The following is a 23360-nucleotide window of genomic DNA, read 5'->3' as shown; positions in this document are numbered from 1 at the left end:
GGCGATAGGGGCGGAAACCTCGCGAGTGCCACGTCATACGCTCGAGCCTAATAAACGATAGCCGACGTGCAAAGTAGCAAGTGAGCTGTAAAAATAGCGAGCTTAGTGGCGTGAAAAACGCAGGGGAGCTAAGTGAAGTTAACGAACAGCTAAGGGGAACTAAGCGATGCTAAATGAAGCCAAGCGAAGCTAAACGGTGCTAAAGGAAGCTAAGCGACTGATACTCAGTCCGTCGTCGTGGAACAGTCCATTGTAGTGCATGTGTGTGGGGGAGAGATGATATAAATGCAGCATTCAAATGGCTTTCTTTGTTATTTGTTTGTTTGGTATGCTGACATAATTATACATGACGAATAGTTGGGGGTGCTGCTGGCTCCGGTGGCCCAAGATCTTGGGGTTGGGGGCCTAAGGCAATCGCCTACTTTGCCTGAATAGTAGATCCGCCTATGCAGGTGAGTCACACTTTCATCCATCAGCTGATAAATGACACGTCACACCAGCATCAGTGACACTCTGACGAAGGCGGGAGTAATCGCCGAAACATGTCAAGTAAATGAAACAACCTAAAACAATTGTCTGGAATAAATAAAAATTCAACTAAAGCTGCTTTGGTTTTGACGACAGCGGGAGTAATCGCCGAAACATGTCAAGTAAATGAAACAACCTAAAACAATTGTCTGGAATAAATAAAAATTCAACTAAAGCTGCTTTGGTTTTGACGACAGAATTATTTTCAAGTTCTTATTAACTCATTTGCTGCATTTGACTGGGAGGTTCAAATTGTATTCGATGTCTAGCGCTGTCAATAGCAGCTGATGAGTTAACAAAAAACTTCAATGGTGTTTGCGCACCTGTGCGGATGTCGTGGCTGATGCCGTCCACGGCGATGGTGGCGTTTGCGATTCCGTTGCCTTGAAGGTCCCGCACCATGCCTTTAATCCCACGATGCACCTGTGTATTGAAGAATAATCCGCATTTATGGCAGAGTAAAAACAGGGCTGTAATATCCATGGAATATCAAGGGAGGGAGGACAGGAAAGACAAGAGTATGACAGGGCAGGGCTTAGGGCGTCGTTTTAAATCGTTGGTTGCCAATGATAACGATAAACAGTTTACAGATACTTTTAGAAATTAATCAAGTAACACAACTTTTGCATATTAATAGAATATCTACATGGTAGGTGCGCTAACAGAACAGTAACTTGCTTCACAGACAGGTGTGTTTGTGTTCTGTATCATTTGCGTGGGCCATGTGTGTGCGTTTTGCTGTGCCTGCTCCATGAAGACGAGAAGAGACTCGCGATTGTTCTCCCACTCTTCCGGCAGCTCGCTCTCGTGAGGGAATTTGTCACAACCCACGTACATTGACAGCTCAAAGCAGTTGGTGTGCAAATAGCTGAAGTCGTTCATGCCTGCCAACACATGTACACAAAAGTTGTCCGTAACTGCATCGTATGAACGAAAGTACTGGGACACTTGTCAAGTGCAATAGGTCCCAGTACTTGTGAAAGTTTCTTTGGAGTGACTAACTGCCTGCCGCCGTATGCCAAGACGCTCCGTTGATTGTCCCGTCCTCCTTGGCGAAGTCTTCCCGATGGCACACTCTGCGATTGGCGGCCGTCATGAGGCGGTGGGTGGACGCGTAAGCGAAGGACAACCAGCGGAACACGTGGTCGTCAGGCGTCGGCGTCTGCTCGCGGGTCACGCCCTGTGAGCGGGTCTTGTCGTAAGGGAAGGTCACCACCAGCTCACCCCCTTGAAGGTTGCCGCCCAGCACAAAGGGGATCTTTTCCATCCAGGTGATTAGAGCGCGTGTCTCTATGGCAACCTACAAAAGGGTACACAAGGCTAGTATTGAGTGGGAGGTTATAAAATATTATAATAATAATTATATAATCAAGGTGTGAGGAGTACTGTGATACAGGGGTATTGCGAGATATAAGTGACCTGACGTTTTCCAAAAAAACAAAGAATTACATGTGCATTTGGCAAAAAATACTTAACTTTTTTTAATCTAAAGGAAGGTTAAATGATAATAAAAGATAATAATACAGATATTTGAGCTATTTGGGGGTTTTGCTTGATGTCTGTTAAGTTCATGTCTTGTCTGATTAGGTTTTTATTTCCGCCTACCTTCGTTAACACTTCCCTTGTGTAAGCCAGTCAGCTTCCCTCTGTGTATATTAATTCCTTGGTTTCTTTCAGTCTTATTATAGTTAATTTTTTTGACAAGTTTTGTTTTGTACTACCGTAATTTTCGGGCTATAAGCCGCCACCCACCAAATTTGACACCCAAACGACATTTGTTCATAGATAAGCCGCACTGGACTATAAGCCGCAGCGGTCCTCACTGTATTATGAGATATTTACACCCAAAGATATTAACTGGTAACACTTTATTTGACGGCGGATTCATATGACTGTCATAAGACCAAAAGAACCACCATGAAGCTTTGAACCAATTGGCTGCCAATCTTCATTGCTTCAAGAAGCTTTTTTGGCCATCACTGCTCCCTTGGGGGAGACAGTCAACCTCTTCGGCCACCTGCTGTCAATACTGTTGTTGTCCAACATGCCTCCTAGCATTCATTGTAGCACTACAGATGTATATGACAATCAAGATTCATGTTTTGTGCAAATGTTTTCTTCAGTTGCTGTTCCAGTTGTTTCATTAATTGCTAGTTACGGTGTTTGGTAACACTTTGACAGTCGCGCCATAAGACTGTCATTAGACATTCATAGTTATGACATGACACGGTCATGAGCATTAATGAATGCTTATAACTAGGGTTGTTCCGATCATGTTTTTTTGCTTCCGATCCGATCCCGATCGTTTTAGTTTGAGTATCTGCCGATCCCGATATTTCCCGATCCGATTGCTTTTTTTTTTTGCTCCCGATTCAATTCCAATCATTCCCGATAATTTTTCCCGATCATATACATTTTGGTAATGCATTAAGAAAAAAAAAGAATAAAACTCGGACGAATATATACATTCAACATACAGTACATAAGTACTGTATTTGTTTATTATGACAATAAATCTTCAAGATGGCATTTACATTATTAACATTCGTTCTGTGAGAGGGATCCACGGATAGAAAGACTTGTAATTCTTAAAGGATAAATGTGACTTTGTATATCATGACTAAATACTGCCATCTAGTGTATTTGTTGCGCTTTCAGTAAATGATACTGTAGCCATTTAACTGTTCTGCCCAAATGCATGATGGGAAGTGCAACCATGACTGTGCATAGTGGCACCAATTGATATATCTTCTCTGCGTTGGGAAATAACATAGGGTGTTAAGAAAAGGATCAACTACTATAATTCTTCCCACATTGCTTCCCACAATATTTCTGATTGTTGAGAGAGGGATTGTAAGGCATTAGCCAATTTAAAAAAGGTTCCAAAGGCTGCCAAAATTCTCTCTGCTCATTTTATGCTGCCTTTTAGCTCTATATATGGGTAAAACGGCGCCATTATAGATTGAACGCGACAATGCGTGAGTGGGTCATGCAGCGCATGCATTAATTGCATTAAATATTTTAATGTTATTACCGCCGTTAACGCGATAAACTTGATAGCCCTACTTTAAGCCAAAACTAAAGACTCTGGATGAGTGTAAGACATTTTGTCTGTAAAGTTAAATACAATTTGAAAACGATTTAATTAAAAAATATATATATGTTAAAAAAGGCATGTCCGATATTTTTTGCCGATTCCGATACTTTGAAAATGACCCGATCGGACCCGATCGATCGGCATCCCAATGACTTGCATCTGTTATGAGTAAAGATGTCCCGATCGATCGGGACATCTTTACTTATAACAGATGTCTTTAGTGTTATCCGGCGATTTATCTCACTATTGAATGGATTTAAAAGATCCGAGCTGGATATAAATGGAGTAAATGACATAATTTGCCGGATAACACTTAATGACATCCGTCATAAACATTCAGTAATGCCAATGAGAGTGTCATGTCATAATTATGACGGTCTTAAGACACCACAGTGAAAAAAATTCTCACCTATTAACCCAAATAAATCAACAAATAAGCCGCACTGGACTATAAGGCGCAGGATGCAAAATGAGGGGAAAAAGTAGCAGCTTTTGGTCCGAATATTACGTTTGTTTTGTGACTTTTAATTTCGTTCCCTTGTGGTGGGGATGCTTTGCATTCTTTCCCATCCATTTTTTGGGGCACAGCACAAAGACCACATGCTTTATAGATTCTCACCATTTCAACTTTGAATCCTTCCAAAAATTGACGCCATGCAGCAAGGGCGTAGGTTTGGTTTCAACATTGGTAGGGACGATATAACAGCATAACCTGCATGTACACTTTTTGCTGGGGACGGGACATTAATAAGACCAAACAGATTGGGTGAACATGGGTCAGGGATACACTTCTCACCAATATGAACAAAAAAAAAACAAAAAACAATTGTCTTAAGAACGCTCAAAATAAAGAAATTAAATACAACTGAAAAAACGTCTTAGTTCGGGAATACCAAAAATAAATAAAAATGGAACCTTCCTTCCAGGAAAATACTACTGCTTTTGTCCACAAACATAACCAAACTCAATAAAAAAATGAAAGCTCCTTTGGGCTGCTTTAACAACAAATAAATAAAACAAAAATGAAAATTTGGGAGAAGGAGTTAAACCTCGGTTCACTACATTTCTCACAGTTTAATTAACGTTAAGAGTACAAAACAAACCAAAGGACACTTCTCTCTAAGCAGCTTCCTTCTTGAGTTTTGCAGGTTAGCAAATTTATACAGTTTAATAGGGTCAGGGTTTATGGGTTATGCTAACTCTGATGCAGGCCGGACTTTCAGTAGCAAAATTAGTGGTGTGTTCCCCACCTCCACAACATTGACGTCTTTTTATATTACGTACTTTGGTTGGTGATGGTGCTGGCTGAAATATAATTCTAATATCCGTCCCGCGTCAGGAGGCGGCATGTTGTATTTCTGTCTGGGCTGTGTGTGTGTGTGTGTGTGGGGGGGGGGGGGGTGTCACGTCATCAGCCAATCAAACGAGTGTTTGAGGGTAAAATGTACTGGCACATTCAGCAAGTGAAAATGGGATAAATGTCAGCCTGAACATAATGAAAGTAATTCATCTAATAATGGTAGGGTCAATTCTATCCATGCAGCATATGGAAAGATAATCTAAATTACCTATATAACTGAACTCATGATATACTGCCAATAAGGTTGCTTAAAAGTTGGTGGGTACAATTTGAGCATCCTGAAAAGTTGGTAGTGTCCCTATGCAAATCTACGCCCTTGCAATGCAGGATCTTCTGATTTAAAAAGAAAATGAAAAAAACGCCCCATTCATTTCCAATGGTAAAAACCTTTAAAACTGCACATTTTCAAAATGCTAATACAGTCTATCACAAAAGTGAGTACACCACTCGCATTTCTGCAGATCTTTAAGTATATCTTTTCATGGGACAACACTGACAAAATGACACTTTGACACAATGAAAAGTAGTCTGTGTTCAGCTTGTATAATAGAGTTAATTTATTTCCCTCTCAGAATAACTCAAAATATAGCCATTAATATCTAAACCCCTGGCAACAACAGTAAGTACACCCCTTAGAAACTACGTACATCCCTAAATGTCCAAATTGAGTACTGCCTGTCATTTTCCCTCCAAAATGTCATGTGTTTCGTTAAAGAAGTGCTGTCAGCATTGCTGCAGAGATTGAAGAGGTGGGGAGTCAGCCTGTTAGTGCTCAGACAATACGCCGCACTGTACATCAAATTGGTGTGCATGGTTGTCACCCCAGGAGGAAGCCTCTTCTGAAGACGGTACACAAGAAAGCCCGCTCATCTCATCAGACCATAGGACATGGTTCCAGTAATCCATGTGCTTTGTTGACATGTCTTCAGCCATCTGTTTGCGGGCTTTCTTGTGTACCGTAAAATAAAAATATTACTGTTGGTCATTATTTTTGACCAAAAAAACACAAGAAGTGACCCCAAAAAGCCCCCAGAACAGATATGTCCAATTCCGACCCGGGGGCCAAATGCGGCCCGTGGTCAAATTTCATCTGGTCCCCAGTCTCTGTCATAAAATCAATACAGTCTGGCCCACAGACAGACTTAATAAATTAGTCAGCAGTATTGCTACCAGCTTACACACTAAATGCTGCTCCTCATTTACCCACTAAAAGGCAGGAGCACTCTTAGCAACATTACCCCGTGTGACTCTTTACTCCCAATTTTCTAAAATGGCGACAATCAACAAAAAAAAAAAAAAGTTGACTGCGACGGCCGACGCTTCAAGGATAGGTGGAAATTGGACTATTTCTTCACTAAAATACGCAACAACTGCGTTTGCCTCCACTAAAATACGCAACAACTGTGTCTGCCTCAATTGCAAAGAGACAGTCGCTGTTTTAAAGAGTTCAATGTGAGGCGATATTACCAAACAAGACACGCTGACATGTATGACAAGATTACAGGGAAGATACGTAGCAAGAAATTGAAGCAACTTGAAGCTAGCTTAATTTTACAGCAGCAGTATTTCGCAAGAGCCCAAGAGTCGAAAGAAAATGGCACAAAGGCTAGTTGCGAGATTGTTGAAATTCATTCATTCATTCATTTTCCATGCCGCTTTTCCTCACGAGGGTCGCGGAGGTGCTGGAGCCTATCCCAGCTAACTATGGGCAGAAGGCATGAGACATACAACCATTCACGCACACACCTACGGACAATTTATACTGTTCAATCAGCCTACCATGCATGTCTTTGGGATGTGGGAGGAAACCGGAGTTCCCGGAGGAAACCCACGCAAACATGCAAACTCCACACAGGAAGGCCGGAGCCTGGGATTGAATCCTTGACCTCAGAACTGTGAGTCGGATGTGCTAACCACTCAGCCACCATTGTTGAAATTGTTCATTTAAAAAAAAAATAATAAGGCAAATGTGACACACAGAATGGCTCGCTAAAATTTGCTTAAATATATTGTTCTACGTAAAGGACGTCAGCCAAGGTTGGCCCCCCACATTTTTACGACACCAAATCTGGCCCCCTTTGCAAAAAGGTTGGACACCCCTGCCCCAGAACAACTGGAACTAACCCTGAATTCCCCCAAATTCGACAGGATGTGATCCGAATTCTAACAAAAAAATCTCCATTGGTGGACCTACAAAATTTAGCATAGATGGTCATTTTTTTTGCAAAAAAACAACAATAAGTGACCTAGAATCACTGGGAGGTGACATAGAAATGCCCCCAAATCAACAGAAAGTAACCCGTAAACAGGGAGTGACTTGTAAATGCCCAAAAATTAACAAGGAAGTGACACAAAATCAACAGCACGGTACCCATGTGAGTGTACAGACCAACAGAGCCGATCATCCCCACGCAATTTCTCTCGAAATTTTCTAGTACCAATTTGTACTTTGTAGATTTTTTTAACATGATTTTCCCACTTGCAATCCTGCCTCTCCGCTTTCCTACTCCACACCTGCCTTGCGCTTGCCAATATTCCTATTAATATTTGACACAAAAGCCTCACACAAGCACCTGTCTATAATTTGTGCCTGTGTTGTGTCACACAAACACCTGGTTAGGCTGCCCGAAGTCCCCCTACATGCTACTGTGCCTGCCTGTTCATGTGTATTTTAGAATAAGAAGGATTGTTTTTGTACATTCCCAGTTTAAGCAGGCTTGAGATTACGCCACAGTGGTCCTGATGCTGAGTGTTGGGTATCCTAGTGCCTCAAAAGCTATTTTGGAACCCCCCTAGCGAATGACTCACACCAGAAAACGTCACAACTCTGCCGGAGAGCTTTTTATAGAAGCCCGGATCCTATTTCCGCTTCTCACTGACAGACGACGGCGCATCCGCTCATCCCGAAATAGACGCCGCTTCTGCGCCCACATACTCCTCTTTGGGTGCTGGCATTGATGTAATAATATGAAATAAGGAATTACAGTGGAGATAACAAAGCATTTGCACAACTTAAACACAATAATAAAGATCCAAGTCCAGACAAACTTACTGACCGAGGCGTTTTTTGATTGGTACCACTCTGGAACGGACACGTAGTGATTGGCCATCCGGCGAGGGATCCACTTTTTAGCCTCGGCCTCCCACAGTATGGAGTTGAGGTCGGGAAAGTTGTGGTGGATGTCGATGCCGTCGTTGCTCCACCGGCCCAGAGACCAGCCGCTAAGCTCGGAACCCTACGCACGAGGAGGAAAACATCCTCATGAAGCGTGACCTGTAACTAAGATGTTTTAAACCTTTTTTTTTTTTTTTTTATTGTACAATGTAAACATCGAAACATGCATAATCTAAATTAGATGCAGATTTGATATCAATTTTCTTGGGAAATTAAACACTGATGGTAATCTTCATGACTTTCTAGGTGCTATTTTTTATTCCTTACTTACCCATTTTTCTATTTAATTTAATTGTGAATAATTTAGGACCCCTAAAAATGGAAGCTCTTTCTCAAGAAGTTAACTCAGTGGTTGCAATTGAAAGTGATAAGACGTCCAACCCATTTGAAGAGTGGATGGTTTGGACATCTACTAGAGATAAACTAATTGGTGTGAAGATGTATCTTTGATAGTCATTGACAGAATTCATTCGATAATTTTTAGGCCGTGGGAAGGCTCAAGATCTCGCTAGCTTTGTTGTTCTTCTTCTCGGTGACAACACTAACTAAACTTAATTAGAATGAAATTGGGTACGTATATTATAAAAATGTATACACATCGATTCTCGGGAGATGATTTTGTGCACTTATTGTTGCCTGCAGGTTCCGACTCAGCCAATAGCGGGCATGCCGCTCTTTGAGCAAAGGGTGATGGCTGTTCATTTGCTCATGAAATTATTAGTGCTGTCAAATTTATCGCGTTAACGGGCGGTAATTATTTTTTTAAATTAATCACGTTAAAATATTTGATGCAGTTAACACATGCACGGAATGACCCGTTCATGCATTCCCTCAAACAGTTAACAATGACGCCGTTTTAGCACATTGAGAGGGAAAAGGCAGAGAAATGCGAGTGGACAGAGGTGTTCATTGGACCGCACCTTTTATTGGCTTAAGTTTTGGCAACTCTTTCACAACAAATATAAGTATTGTGGCGAACGACGTGGGGAAGAATGACAGGAGACGATCTTTTTCTTAACACGCTTAATTGAACACAATGCAGAAGATAGTGTACTAATATACCATTTGCAGCCTCCCCTGACAGTCATGGTTGCCCAACCTCCCATCATGCATTTGGGTGGAACAGTTAAGTCGCTACAGTTTCATTCATATCTCTCGCAGGAGACAATCTATTTCTTAACATGCTTAATTGAACAGAACTCATAACATACTGTATACCATTTGCAGCCACCACTGACAGTCATGGTTGCCCAACTTCCCATCATGCATTCGGGCAGAACAGTTAAGTCGCAACAGTATCATTTAGTGAAAGCACAACAAAAATAATATTCCTATCACTCAAAAAAATATTGTTCATAAAAAGAAAAGTGCTCAATGCAAAGAGAACTGGCATTCCCAGTCAAAAGAGCTATGCAAAATACACACAAAACTCACTCAGACTTTACCTTGGCTAGATCTCTAATTAATTTAAAACTCGCCATTGACACCTTGTGGTGTATTACAATCACTACCTTACGTAGTTAAATACACTGTGGAAGAACGGTTGGGAGCCCATGTGACGTCCCGCTCGGCGACGTCAACAATGGCAAGCTATTAGTTTATTTTTTGATTGAAAATTTTACAAATGTTATTAAAACGAAAACATTGAGGGGTTTTAATATAAAATTACTATAACTTGTACTCAAATTTATCTTTTAAGAACTACAAGTCTTTCTATCCGTGGATCCCTTTAACAGAAAGAATGTTAATAATGTTAATGCTATCTTGTGGATTTATTGTTATAATAAACAAATACAGAACGGTACTTATGTACAGTATGTTGAATGTTTATGTCCGTCTTGTGTCTTATCTTTCCATTCCAACAATAATTTACAGGAAAAATATGGCATATTTTAGAGATGGTTTGAATTACGATTCATTACGATTAATTAATTTTTAAGCTGTGATTAACTCGATTACAAATCTCGACGCACGTTTGTGTGGAACTGTAGTTCACAACAACAACATAAAAAGCTATTCCTTTCTTGCCGAAACTAGTAAAGCTCTTCACAAGTCATAGGCGGAGTTTGACTTTTGGAGCAGGGGCGGCACAACATGTTGATGACCCCGAAATGCAGTGTCAGCAATAGGGATGGGAATCGAAATCCGATTCCAATTCGGAACCGGTTCCGAGTGTTTCGAGGCCTCGACATCACAATGAAAAAGCCTTAACGATCCCTTTAACGATTCCTAAAGACGCGTATTGCGTCGTGACGTGTCTTGTTGTCCAGACGCATCAAACTAGCATGGCGCCAAGAACCACTCGCTCCAAAGTTTGACTACACTTCACCAGGAAAGAGTGTGAAAATGAAAGGTTACGACGGGTAAGCACGAGCATTGCAGCCATAAACATAACAATGACAGCACGTAGGTTCAAACGCTCGAAAGTGTGTCTTCACTTCACGAGGAAAAATTACAACAAAGCGACTTGCAGTCATTGCAAGGTGGAGATAACTGCATCGGGAGGGAATACGACTGCGCTGTCCTCACAGAGAGGCTAAGGCTCAGTTCTGGCTATACAGCTAGCTAAACTCCCAAATGACGATGTAGAAGACGTTGGTATAATTTGCTGACTTTATTCAACCATCACTTGAAGAGTGAAACTAAGAATAGAAATGAAACAAATCAATTTCGTCCCCAATAACAAACAGGTTTGCATCAACGTAAATCAGCGATGATTAACTGCTAATAACAGTATGGTTAGCATTCGTTCGCTAGCATTAGCACATCGTTCAAACCACTACACAACTGGATTTAAGTGTCCGATCGCGAGTGGAAACACAACAACAACAACACAAAAGATGATACATACAGGCGTTGCCTCTGTAGATATTAATATTAACAAAGAACGTAGGCTCGTAGAAGTGTTTCCCTCTCTTACTTCACTCGCTCACTCGCTTGGATGCGGCATTTCTTCGGGTGCCCAAACTGCGGCCCGCGGCCCAAATACGGCCCGCCTCCACATTTGGTCCGGCCATTTTGATTTTTTTTTTTTTTCTCAATCGTGTTATTTATTTCCTGGCCTTTTTCCTTGAAGAATTCAGAGAGGGTTATTTGGTTATTATCTATTTAATTAATAGTGTTTTTATTATTAATTATTATTATTATATTATTATTTTTATTTTATTTACTTTCATTCCGTGAAGAATCCAGAAAGGGTTATTTGATTGTGGCTTTCTGAAAAACAAAAATTTTTTACATTTATGCACTTCTGCAATCGTCACACTTTTTCTGTTACAAACTGACCCCGGCCCCTCATCAGAGAAGGGAAAAGTTATGTGGCCCTCACAGGAAAAGGTTTGGGGACCCCTGCTTTAACACATATTGCCAAAGGCAGAACAACAACCTATCTGCCAATATATACCAATATTTTTTATTTCTATTAGATAAATGTTTCAGTAAAATGTTACACATTCTTGTGTATTTGCCACTTATTGCCACAGTTAACATTGAGGCTTTGGGCCTCTTTTGATCTCGTTGTGAGTTTGTAAGGTTGTGAGTTCTGATTAAACAAACTCGATGCCAATCAAAACGTTTGTTCTTCTTTTCCCCCAAATTAGAATCGATAAGAGAATCGATAAAGAATCGAATCGTTAAGCAATATCGAGAATGGAATCGGAATTGTAAAAATCCTATCAATTCCCATCCCTAGTCAGCAATAAAATTAACTTTCAAGAATATTTATAATAATAAGTTGAAAATGAGTGTTTTTTGTTTCCCATCATTCTTGAAAGGAATTCCAAATCAGGCTGCTTAGGCTATACTTTTCGCCAAGATCGTCATCCATTGAATATGGTACGCCCGCCGGTGTCGTGCCAATGTAGTTACCCCAGTCAAAAATTGTATCCCCTGGGCAGAGCCATTGCGCTGCACTGATTTGCTTGATTTCCATGTTTTGGTGATGTAGTTATCTACGAGGTTTAAAAACATGGCACATCCATTAAAAAAAAAATTACATATGTTTCTCTTCGGTCCTCGGGTGGTTTTGGTTAAGCAAAGCAAATGACCGTCTAAGGTGCTAGTCACATTATCTGTTCGAAAAATAATTTTGACCGAATATAAAAATATCTTTTATTGTTCATTTCATTCATTTTTGTTATTTGTTTTATTGCTTTACAACTTTTTTTACCGGAATTTTTTTTATTCTAAAATCATATACTGCATAGGGAAGTCAATCGCATGCAATTACCCTTTTCAGGCCCCCCCTGAAAATCCGCTTCTATTACAAGGTTATTACAATCTCGGCAACACCATAAAATAAGACTCAGTGTTTTCATGCGCAACAAGTGGAATCGATCGAGAGCCAGGCGAGCGGGCCGAGTTCTAACCGTGACAAAGCCGAGTGAAGTTGCTCCCAGCCGGATTAAACGGCGACTGGCAGAGGGGGTGAGGAAGTCACTGGAAAAAATGTGACCTAAGAGGAAGTGGTCGTGCTATAAACATATTGTACTAAACCACAGCAAATGCACACATATGTATTAAAATACTACTTTATTTGTATATTGTTCTTTTGATTAACTACTAAAAATTGACTAAATTTTTTGGCTACTCCACCCACCTCTGCTTTGGGAGACGTAATTTGTAACTAATTAATTTCTTTTTTAAAGTAAGATTAACAACACTGTTTACAAGTAACCTACCCTTCCTTGACTAAATTTTTTTGGCTACTCCACCCACCTCTGCTTTTCACCGAAAATGCAATTTTAGCAATTTTCGGCCCAAAGTTTTCGGCGCTGAATTTTCGGTCACATCTCTAATTTTTATCATTTTTAAATTGTATCAATGTTAATTTTCTTTTTAATTCTGTATATTGTATCGAAAAACTAAACTATATTAGAAACTAAATGAATTGAAAATATATTACAAGACTCTTCATTGGGTGGGCCACATCAATTGCAATTTTAACAACTTTTACGGTTGATTCAGGGTAAAGGGTAAATTAGGGTCAAGAATTGGGCTAGGGCCAATTGTCCCAAAAACCTTTTAAACTTCACATAGTGTGACCTATGTTTTTTTTTTTTGTTTAATTTTGAAGAAAAACCGAAAAAAACATTAAAATTATCACCAGTTACTTTGCCAAGTAATTAATTACTCTTACATTCAGGTAACTGAGTTACTAACGCAATTACTTTTTGGGAGAAGTAATTTGTAACTAATAATTTCTTTTTTAAAGTAAGATTAACAACACTGTTTACAAGTAACCTACTCTTACTGGACTAAATTTTTTGGCTACTCCACCCATCTCTGCTTTTCACCGAAAATGCAATTTTAGCTATTTTCGGCCCAAAGTTTTCGGCGCTGAATTTTTCACATCTCTAATTTTTATCATTTTTAAATAGTATCAATGTTAATTTTCTTTTTAGTTCTGTATAATATATAGAAAAACTAAACTATATATAAACTAAATGAATTGAAAATATATTACAAGACTCTTCATTGGGTGGGCCACATTAAAGACCATGTTGTGGTTCACAGACCATCCATTGCGCACCCATGACCTAGATCGAAATGTTCCGTCAGTTTTCAGCGCTGGTCAATTCTGTTTGTCGTTAATCCCATTTGCTTGATTAAAGGTGAAACATTGCAGGCCGGCATGTCCCCCTTGCCTTCACCAAAAACAGGCGCACCCGCAGCCCACCAGGCAGACCTACCACTTCAAAGGCTTTCTCGTACCCATCGGGGTTAACGGATGGCAGCAGGTGGATGCGGGTCTCGTCCACCAGGCGTCGGACCCGTTGGTTCCCCGACAGGTACTCCAAACACATGAACTGCATGAGCAGGAGGAGCAGCTCGCGACCCAGCACCTCGTTGCCGTGGGAACCGGCCGTGTAGCGGAACTCTGGCTCACCTTGAACGTCAAAGCAGATGAAAATTACTTTAGAGCGAATGGTGCATGTGGGAGCAAGTTAAACAGAAGTAAGTCTTGAGTCTTTGTTGTTATGTTTTTGTTGAATTAACCTTAAAGCAACACTTTAACTTTTCAGTTTGGTCGATTTTAGCGACGCCGGTGGACAAAAGCGGTAGTGTTTTGCATTAAGGAAGACTGCGTTTCCCATGAGGACCAGTGTCGTAAAATCATCAATGAATCGAAAATCAATCTCCCGGTCGCCTGCAGATGGATTAAACAACATTTCTGTTTTCAGCGGCTGTGTGAAGGATGAATAGTAATAAGGTAATGAATCCACTGGTGGCTGAACAATAACATATGACGGTCATCAACTGTGTGGCTTAGGGGCAGTTTTCATGGTGACTCTTCGAAAAGACGAAAATTTTCAAATTTGCATTTATATGGTTCCGTCTCCATTTGAACAATTTCGCAATTCCGCACAAAAACAATGTAGTATTCATGCAGATTTACAAGGCGACAGCGAATGATGCACCTCAGCCCGGAACACAACATGCCCGCCCACTCCAAGCATTGGGATTTTCTTTTGTTCAAAAAGGCACAAAAATGGAAACGTTCAACATATTTAAATTTAAAAATATTATTAAAACAGCAAATTAAAGCCGACTGTTTTCAGAAATTTCCAGGTTCGCGGTGAATCAGTAACAGGCACACTTTTGCTCAATAGACGATGTTTATTGATTAGAAAATGCAGAATAAATGAGATTTATTGATTATAATCCCACAAGAGCAAGCAAACAAGTATCAAAAACAAGCATAACAAATGGCAACGATGGCGCTAGATTTGAGTTTGTCAATCCCAGAATCCCCGCGATACCGTTACAGCACAACCAGGTGTTCCTATAGCAATGAAAATCGCTTACCGTGACAAATGAGCGGGAGCCAACGGTGGCAAAGGAACAAAGCCAGGGGATCCGTACGTGACCCGCTGGCGGACTTCACGGGTCACCCGGAAATATCCTGTTTTTGTAGGGACGCACCACACAGGGGCGGAGACGGCCAACCTCCGCTCCCAGGCGGCGCGGCCCCGTCCAATGACAAAGCTACTTTTGATTCAGCCCCTGGAAAAAGGAGCTTTTCCTTGCCTGGGAACCACCCCAGGTTGTGCTGTCCGGTAGCAGATGTTGTGTTCCCACGGTAAATATTATGAGTGCAAAACAAGTTATCTCGTGAGATTCCCTCCTAACTTATGGGACTCAAGCGCGTACTATGGTGCAAAACAAGTTATCTCGTGAGATTCCCTACCCAGGCGCGTCTCCTAACTATGGGAACAAGGTGAAAAACAATAGAAGTTGTTACAATCTATGTCACAGAAGCAATCATACATCACAAAGCAATAATGTAATATTTCCCACCATCACCGACGTTCCGCCATTAACTGTTTTTAATGCACGCCCAATGTGACATGTATGAGTGCTGATGTTATCGGCGCGGGTCCGGCGCAGCAGGAGCTTTTGATATGCATGTGGAGCCAGCTCCCCTCAACCCCCCGCAATCGAATTCTTCCACTTTGGAGGCAGGATTCAGAATTTTTCGTCTTCGCCTTCTGTCTTAGCCGACACCATATGCACGCAAGGCAATTCCGCTACTCAGTCATTGCATCTTCGTGTTGCAGTGTCGCCATGTAAACTGACCCTAAGTCTGGTTAACCCCCCACTCTAACTTGTCAGCGCTAATGAGTTCGGTTGGGGGGGGGGGGTGTCACCCCAGTGAGTTAAAGCCGGGCCAATGTTTATTCTGTCTATCCTGGCAGCCTCTGAGACAAAATTTTTTGTCTCTTGTTGATGTGCCATCTTTGCAACATTCGCGCGAAAGAATTCGCATCGACTTCTGTCAATATAATGAATGGGAAAATGACATATGCCATAAAGTATTCAGCACATTTGTAGTTTTTTATGTGTTGCAGGGTTCCTGCCACACTCCTCAAAAGTTAATTACCGTATTTTTCGGACTATAAGTCGGTTTTTTTCATAGTTTGGCTGGAGGTGCGACTTATACTCTGGAGCAACTTATGTGTGAAATTATTAACACATTATTGTATCATTTCACATGTTATTTTGGTGTTTTGGAGTGACACTGATGGTTTGGTAAACTTGTTAGCATGTTCTTTATGCTATAGTTATCGGAATAACTCTTAATAGCTATGTTACGTCAACATACCGGCCACGTTCGCATTTCGTTGCTCATGCATCATGTAACATTATCATACTGTATACTTATTCAGCATGTTGTTCTCTATTGTATTTTTATTTTAAATTGCCTTCCGAGATGACATATCTGTTCTATGTGTTGGATTTTATCAAGTTAATTTCCCCCCAAAATGCGACTTATACTCCGGTGCAACTTATGTGTTTTTTTCCCTCTTCATTGCACATTTTTGGGCTGGTGCAACTTACTTACTTAAACGCAGAGGCGTAGCAAGGGTCCCCGGGGCCCCCAGGCAACAAGCAACATGGGGCCTTTCGAGCGTGTGCAAGTAAGGGGGACAGTTGGACTTGGAGCAATGGAAGAAAGACAACAATACAAAAATATCACCATCGGATGCGGAGGTATATACCTTTGTGTGAAATCAGTAGTCAGATTGACCCCTACGACTCACCAAATTCAAATTATTCCGTAAAAAACACTGATTGGTGGACTACCGACCGAAATAAGTATTAAATCTGCTAATAACATTGTTTAGGATTATTTTAAATGCATATATGATATATTTTTCTGATAGAGTATTCGACGAGGAATACGAAAGACCCATTAATAGACTTTTTTGGGAAAAATCACCATATGTTTAAGTAAACACATGAATAATGAGGTGACCTGTGAAAATCAGCGTAAAGCAACTCGGCAAGGACTTTCCAGAGAGTACTTGGTGAGTCGCTCTTTAAAAAATCATGTGGTATTAATAGCTGATTGGACTTTCTTAAACATGTATAATCTACGTGACATGGTTAGTGTTGATTGGGATTGATAACAGAATCGTTAGATAACCTGCTAAATGATTCCATGGTATTGAAACACTCCCTACACTTGTCGCTGCGACAGTGCAGTAAAGCTGCGTGTGCTAAATCTGTTGGCCCTCAGGGGGCTCCTGCTGGCTGGAAGCCCTAGGCAATTGCCTGGTTTGCCTAATGGGATGCGACGCCTCTGCTTAAACGATACAGATCCCCTCAAGATATAAAAGAGGTGTCATTCAACTAGTTGTCAGTCGACATCACAAATGTTATGAAAATATTTTATAAAGGTTAAAAAAGTTACGTGAAAAGTTAAGTGTTGCTTTTAAGTTATATCTGACTCACATCATGTGATGTCGAAGACGCACTCACCCACTTCGTGCTCGCCAGGGTTGTCAGATATCTCGATGGCGTACAGTTTGAGGCCGCCGTGGCTTTTGCCTATGTTATAGATGCGAGTGATGTTGGGGCACATTTCGTTGACCACCTTCATGAGCTGCGCAAGGAGAAACATAAATGATGTCTTTGTACCTGAGCACCATCTATTGACTTGCAATGATACCCAACTTCTACAACCTCCACATTGTTTTTTTTCGACACAAAAATTTGACACTTTTCTCTTACCACATTTTACACCCAGTTCACAACTCCAACATGTTCTAAAAATTCACATAACGCAGGTTAGTATTTTTACTAGCCAAAAGTTCAGGGTTCCTGCCAAAACATATGCAGCCTTCATACAGTGGTATGAAAAAGTATCAGACCATTTTGGAATTTCTCACATTTCTGCATAAAATCACCATCAAATGTGATCTGATCTTTGTCAAAATCAAACAGATGAAAAAAACTGTCTGCTTTAACTAAAACCACCCAGGTTTTCATATTTTAATGAGGATAGTATGCAAACAATGACAGGAGGGGGAAATATAAGTAAGTGACCCATCATATTTAGTATTTTGCGGCCGCCCCTTCGGCAGCAATAACTTCAACCAGACGCTTCGTGTAGCTTCAGATCAGTCTGGCGCATCGATCAGGACTAATCTTGGCCCATTCTTCACTAAAAAACTGCTGTAGTTAAGTCAGATTCCTGGGATGTCTGGCATGAATCGCTATCTTTAGGTCATGCCACAGCATCTCAATGGGGTTCAAGTCAAGAAATTGAGCATTATCTGACAGAAATGCAGGGGTGCCAATACTTTTGGCCAGCACTGTAGCTCTATATCAGACATGTCCAAAGTCTGGCCCGGGGGCCAAATGCGGCCCGTGGTCAAATTTCATCCGGCCCCTAGCCTCTGTCATAAAATCAATAACATCTGGCCCACACACAGACTTAATAAATTGGTCAGCAGTACTGCTACCAGCATATGGCGGAAAACACAGACAAGACTGAAAAAGCAGTTTCTGCTCTTTACTCCTCTTTAAAAGAAACTGCTGTATTTTAAGACAAAACAACTGTTGTGTTTGAGAGAACAATGTCTATATGCTGCCATAGCAGATTCATCGGGCATGAAGCCCCCGAACTATTTTTAATTTGTCCATTTTACCCTGAAAACCCCCGTTTACAGCTGTCGCGCAACCGCTTTTGTTTCAACCCAGCCATAAAACGAATGTAATTATATTTTTTATTCTAAATGTCATTTTTAGCTTAGAATCATTATCTGATGTCTCATATTTCCTTTAAAAAAAAAAAAAAAAAAAACGACTTTAAAAAATTATTCACTCGCATATTTTAAACTTTTAAACAAATTATTTCACAATGAAAAAAATGGCGTCTGTAAAAAAGTCACGGATATCTACCTTGTAACTATCACTTAATTGTATTTTTTTTTGTTACTTTCGCATTTTCTTCGATATATTAATGATAAATAATTGATCCAAACAAAGAAAAATTGAAAAAAAAAAACATTTAAAAGGGTAAATATATGAAAAAGAAAATCTCGACCACTCCTTGATGTCTCCGATTTCTGCATCGCAACCTTTGTTATATTACCATGTTTCACCCATAAAATTCCCAAAATTACCATGTTTCACCCATAAAATTCCCAAAATATCCAGCTGTGGCCATTCACAGCTGTGTCTTGGCACTCAGTGATACATGCTACATGGAGTTTTTGGATCGCAACAAGGTAAGTACGCGATTATATCTCATTAAAGTCATGGCGTCTGTAATTCTGCTCTCGCATGCTCTCACCTCCAGATAGGGTTTTACGGTTTAAAAAACATTTTTTTTTAAATATTGCCCTCCTGCTCAAAATTGTTCTTTCCCCAGAAAATTGAGATTTTAAGCTTTCCAATGATGTATCACACATGCATATCAGACAGTTTTGAAAGTTGGCCAAATTGGGGTCTCAGAGCGGAACTTCAAGTCACCTGAGTGTTTTCCACCATATGAAGTATCTTACACACTAAATGCTGCTCCTCATTTACCCACGAAAAGGCAGCAGCACTCGAAGCAACATTACCCCGTGTTACCCTTTACTCCCAATTTTCTAAAATGGCGACAATCAACAAAAAAAAAGAAAAGAAAGTTGACTGCGTCGGCCGACGCTTCAAGGATAGGTGGAAAGTGGACTACAGTGGGGAGAACAAGTATTTGATACACTGCCGATTTTGCTGGTTTTCCCATTTGCAAAGCATGTAGAGGTCTGTCATTTGTATCATAAGTTCTCTTCAACTGTGAGGGACGGAATCTAATACAAAAAAACAGAAAATCACGTTGAATGATTTTTAAATGATAAATTTGCATTTAATTGCGTGAAATAAGTATTTCATACATCACAAATATCGAACTTAATATTTGGTACAGAAACCTTTGTTTGCTATTACAGATACCAAACGTTTCCTGTAGTCCTTGACAAGGTTTGCACACACTGCAGCAGGGATTTTGGCCCACTCCTCCATGCAGATCTTCTCCAGAGCCTTCAGGTTTAGGGGCTGCTGCCGGGTAACACGGACTTTCAGCTCCCTCCATAGATTTTCTATCGGGTTCAGATCTGGTGACTGGCTAGGCCACTCCAGGACCTTAAGATGCTTCTTACGGAGCCACTCTTTAGTTGCCTTGGCTGTGTGCTTTGGGTTGTTGTCATGCTGGAAGACCCAGCCACGACCCATCTTCAGGGCTCTCACTGAAGGAAGTAGGTTGTCAGCCAACATCTGGCGATACATAGCCCCATCCATCCTCCCCTCAATACGGTGCAGTCGTCCTGTACCCTTGGCAGAGAAGCAGCCCCAAAAAATGATGTTTCCTCCTTCATGTTTCACGGTTGGGATGGTGTTCTTAGGGTTGTACTCATCCTTCTTTTTCCTCCAAACACGACGAGCCGAGTTTAGACCAAAAAGTTAAATTTTTGTCTCATCCGACCACATGACCTTCTCCCATTGCTCCTCTCGATCATCCAGATGATCAGTGGCAAACTTCAGATGTGTCTGGACATGCACTGGCTTGAGCAGCGGGACCTTGCGTGCGCTGTAGGATTTTAATCCATGACGGCGTAATGTGCTTCCGATGGTTTTCTTTGAGACTGTGGTTCCAGCTCTCTTCAGGTCATTGACCAGGTCCTGCCGTGTAGTTCTGGGCTGATCCCTCACCTTCCTCATGATCAGTGATGCCCCACGAGATAAGATCTTGCATGGAGCCCCAGAACGAGGCAGATTGACCGTCAACTTGAACTTCTTCCATTTTCTAATAATCGCTCCAACAGTTGTTACCTTCTCACCAAGCTGCTTGCTTATTTTCCTGTAGCCCATCCCAACCTTGTGCAGGTGTATTATTTTATCCCTGATGTCCTTACACAGCTCTTTGGTCTTGGCCATTGTGGAGAGGTTGGAGTTTGTTTGAGCATGTGAACAGGTGTCTTTTATACAGGTAACAAGTTCAAACAGGTGCAGTTACTTCCGGTAATGAGTGGAGAACAGGAGGGGTTCTTAAAAAAGAACTAAGAGCCAAAATATTTACTAGATGGTAATGTATCAAATACTTATTTCATGCAGTTAAATACAAATTTATTATTTCAAAATTATACAATGTGATTTTCTGGATTTTTGTAATAGATTCTGTCCCTCACAGTTGAAGAGATCTTATGATACAAATTACAGACCTCTACAAGGCTTGCAAGTGGGAAAACCAGCAAAATCGGCAGTGTATCAAATACTTGTTCTCCCCACTGTATTTCTTCACTAAAATACGCAACAACTGTCCGTCTCATTTGCAAAAAGACAGTCGCTGTTTTTAAAGAGTTCAATGTGAGGCGATATTACCAAACTGGACACGCTGACATGTACGACAAGATTACAGGGAAGATACGTAGCGAGAAATTGAAGCAACTTGAAGCTAGTTTAATTTCACAGCAGCAGTATTTTGCAAGAGCCGAGAGAGAACGCCACAAAGGCTAGTTGCGAGATTGTTGAAATTATTAACTTAAAAAAAAAAAAAAAGTAAAAGTGAAACATAGAATGGCTTGCTAAAATTTGCTTAAATATATTGTTCGACATAAGGGACATCAGCGAAGGTCGGCCCAACACATTTTTACCACACCAAATCTTTGCAAAAAGTTTGGACACCCCTGCTCTAAATCAACAGGAAGTGACAAAATTCACAGTTTTTTCACCACCATGAAAGCATTCCAATGTCATCTGTCCAGAAATGTAATTTTCTACTTTTTTCTATGTTATTCAGTAGCACCTTCATCTTCAAGCAAAACGCACGATAAGAAGTAGACTAGCTACTCCTCACTGTGCTTCTTCAGCAAACGAGTTAATTTCTCATCTTTTTCCAATGAAGTGGAGGTGTTCTCCATTGTAGAAGTCACAATGGGCCACATTGAGTGCATTATGTAAAAGCGGCAAGGTTAGAGGGGAGGTGCGCTATCAGCTACCTGCACGCTCAAAAGAAATGTCACAGGGTTTGAGTAGGGGGGCCTCGGTGAAAAGGCTGTAGAGGTTTAAAAATAGCACCTCCTTTCTTTTGCCAGGGCCTCCCCTTGAAGCGGTGTGACACGCGTGCCAGCCGCAGAGCCAAGAAGGATGAGGTCCATTTACGCGACTTTGATCATCGCACTGGAGTGTTTCAAGGCGCCACATCAAAAAAACATGGCTGCACTCGCACCGGAGGGGTTCGCCATGGTCCTCGACAGCAGTTGGGGACATGGTGAGCACCTTAGACGCTCTCGTGTCTTTTCAATCGCTTCAATAATCTGTGGACGCTGACCTAAGCAGCTGTTCTTAATACTCTTGTCCGATTAACTAGATTCTTATAAAGGCGTATTTAAAATATTTTGGATTTATATGACGAAAAAAGCAAAATAAATTGGATAAAGCTTTGATTAAAAAAATGTTTTTGTTGATAGACGTCTTATTCCATGAGGACTTGCTACCAGTAAATCACATCGATAAACAAACTGAGAATACATTTTACATTTGCATACCTGTCAACCCGAGGCCGCTGGCAATCTTACAAATAGTGACTACTCTTACAACGTTGTGTATAGCGTGCAATATGAAACAAAAATAAAACTAAATTTTTTAAATAATATGAATTTATTGGTAATATTGTAACATATAACCTGGTGCAATCAAAGAACAAACAATATCTTCAGCTACACCATGATTACTAAAATTTAACAGTTACTTTTGTTATAATTGTATGTAGCACTTTGGCAATTTCTATCATGTCTTTTGATGACTGCACTTCAGCTCGCAATTCAGTTTGACTTGAAGGTAGTTCGTTAGTGTGTCCAATTAATAAATTAAAAAGGTCAATTGATAAAATTAACTTATTGATGCAATCTTTGAGTCAGGTGTTGAGGTATTTATCGAGGGTTGATTGATTGAATATTTGCTTGATTGATTGAATATTTGCTTGTGCTCATATATACCATAAATAATACATATTGCCATATTTTTCTTATTGATATAACCAGTAAATGATTATTGCTTGCTATACTAAGTTGTAGTATAATGTTTAAGTGTTACAAAGAGTAAAGAGGGTCGGGATGACAACTGCCTTGCTTCATGGCCGCATCATTGCGTAACTAGACCTTCCGAGACATTTTCAGCACCAGGCGCCTGGACTTTCGTCTACACCTTCGAGGACAATTTTCCATTCGAGGACATCTTCTATGGCCGCAGCGTTGCATAACTGAAGTGTCTGGGTCATTTTGACCATTTTTTACATGTGCCTTTGCTTACATATGTGTACTTACTTAGTTCCACCTACATGCTCACACATATCCAACCAAAATCACATGGGTGTCTCCAGCTTGGTTCCCCCCTCCCTCAGGGCGGCACCCTTTTGTGTTAGGACAAACCCT

The 23360-nt window shown here is 40.7% G+C and overlaps 1 protein-coding gene across 2 annotated transcripts in view; it reads right to left on the bottom strand.

Annotated features, from left to right (window-relative positions):
• The window catches only part of cpxm2 (carboxypeptidase X (M14 family), member 2), a 57580-nt gene that overhangs the window by 4871 nt on the left and 29349 nt on the right, over positions 1 to 23360 (bottom strand). For both annotated transcript variants that reach the window (XM_057826794.1, XM_057826795.1), the window contains exons 8-13: positions 17425 to 17548; positions 13851 to 14047; positions 8042 to 8221; positions 1531 to 1828; positions 1273 to 1412; positions 852 to 951 (exon numbers count right to left, since the gene is read on the bottom strand). In XM_057826794.1, coding sequence (XP_057682777.1) covers positions 852 to 951; positions 1273 to 1412; positions 1531 to 1828; positions 8042 to 8221; positions 13851 to 14047; positions 17425 to 17548 — 1039 coding nt within the window. The remainder of the gene's footprint in view (positions 1 to 851; positions 952 to 1272; positions 1413 to 1530; positions 1829 to 8041; positions 8222 to 13850; positions 14048 to 17424; positions 17549 to 23360) is intronic.

Source organism: Corythoichthys intestinalis, chromosome 21, assembly GCF_030265065.1.
Source record: "Corythoichthys intestinalis isolate RoL2023-P3 chromosome 21, ASM3026506v1, whole genome shotgun sequence".
NCBI lineage: Eukaryota > Metazoa > Chordata > Actinopteri > Syngnathiformes > Syngnathidae > Corythoichthys > Corythoichthys intestinalis.
Note: the sequence above shows the minus strand (reverse complement) of the source record. Positions and strands in the feature narration are given on the sequence as shown.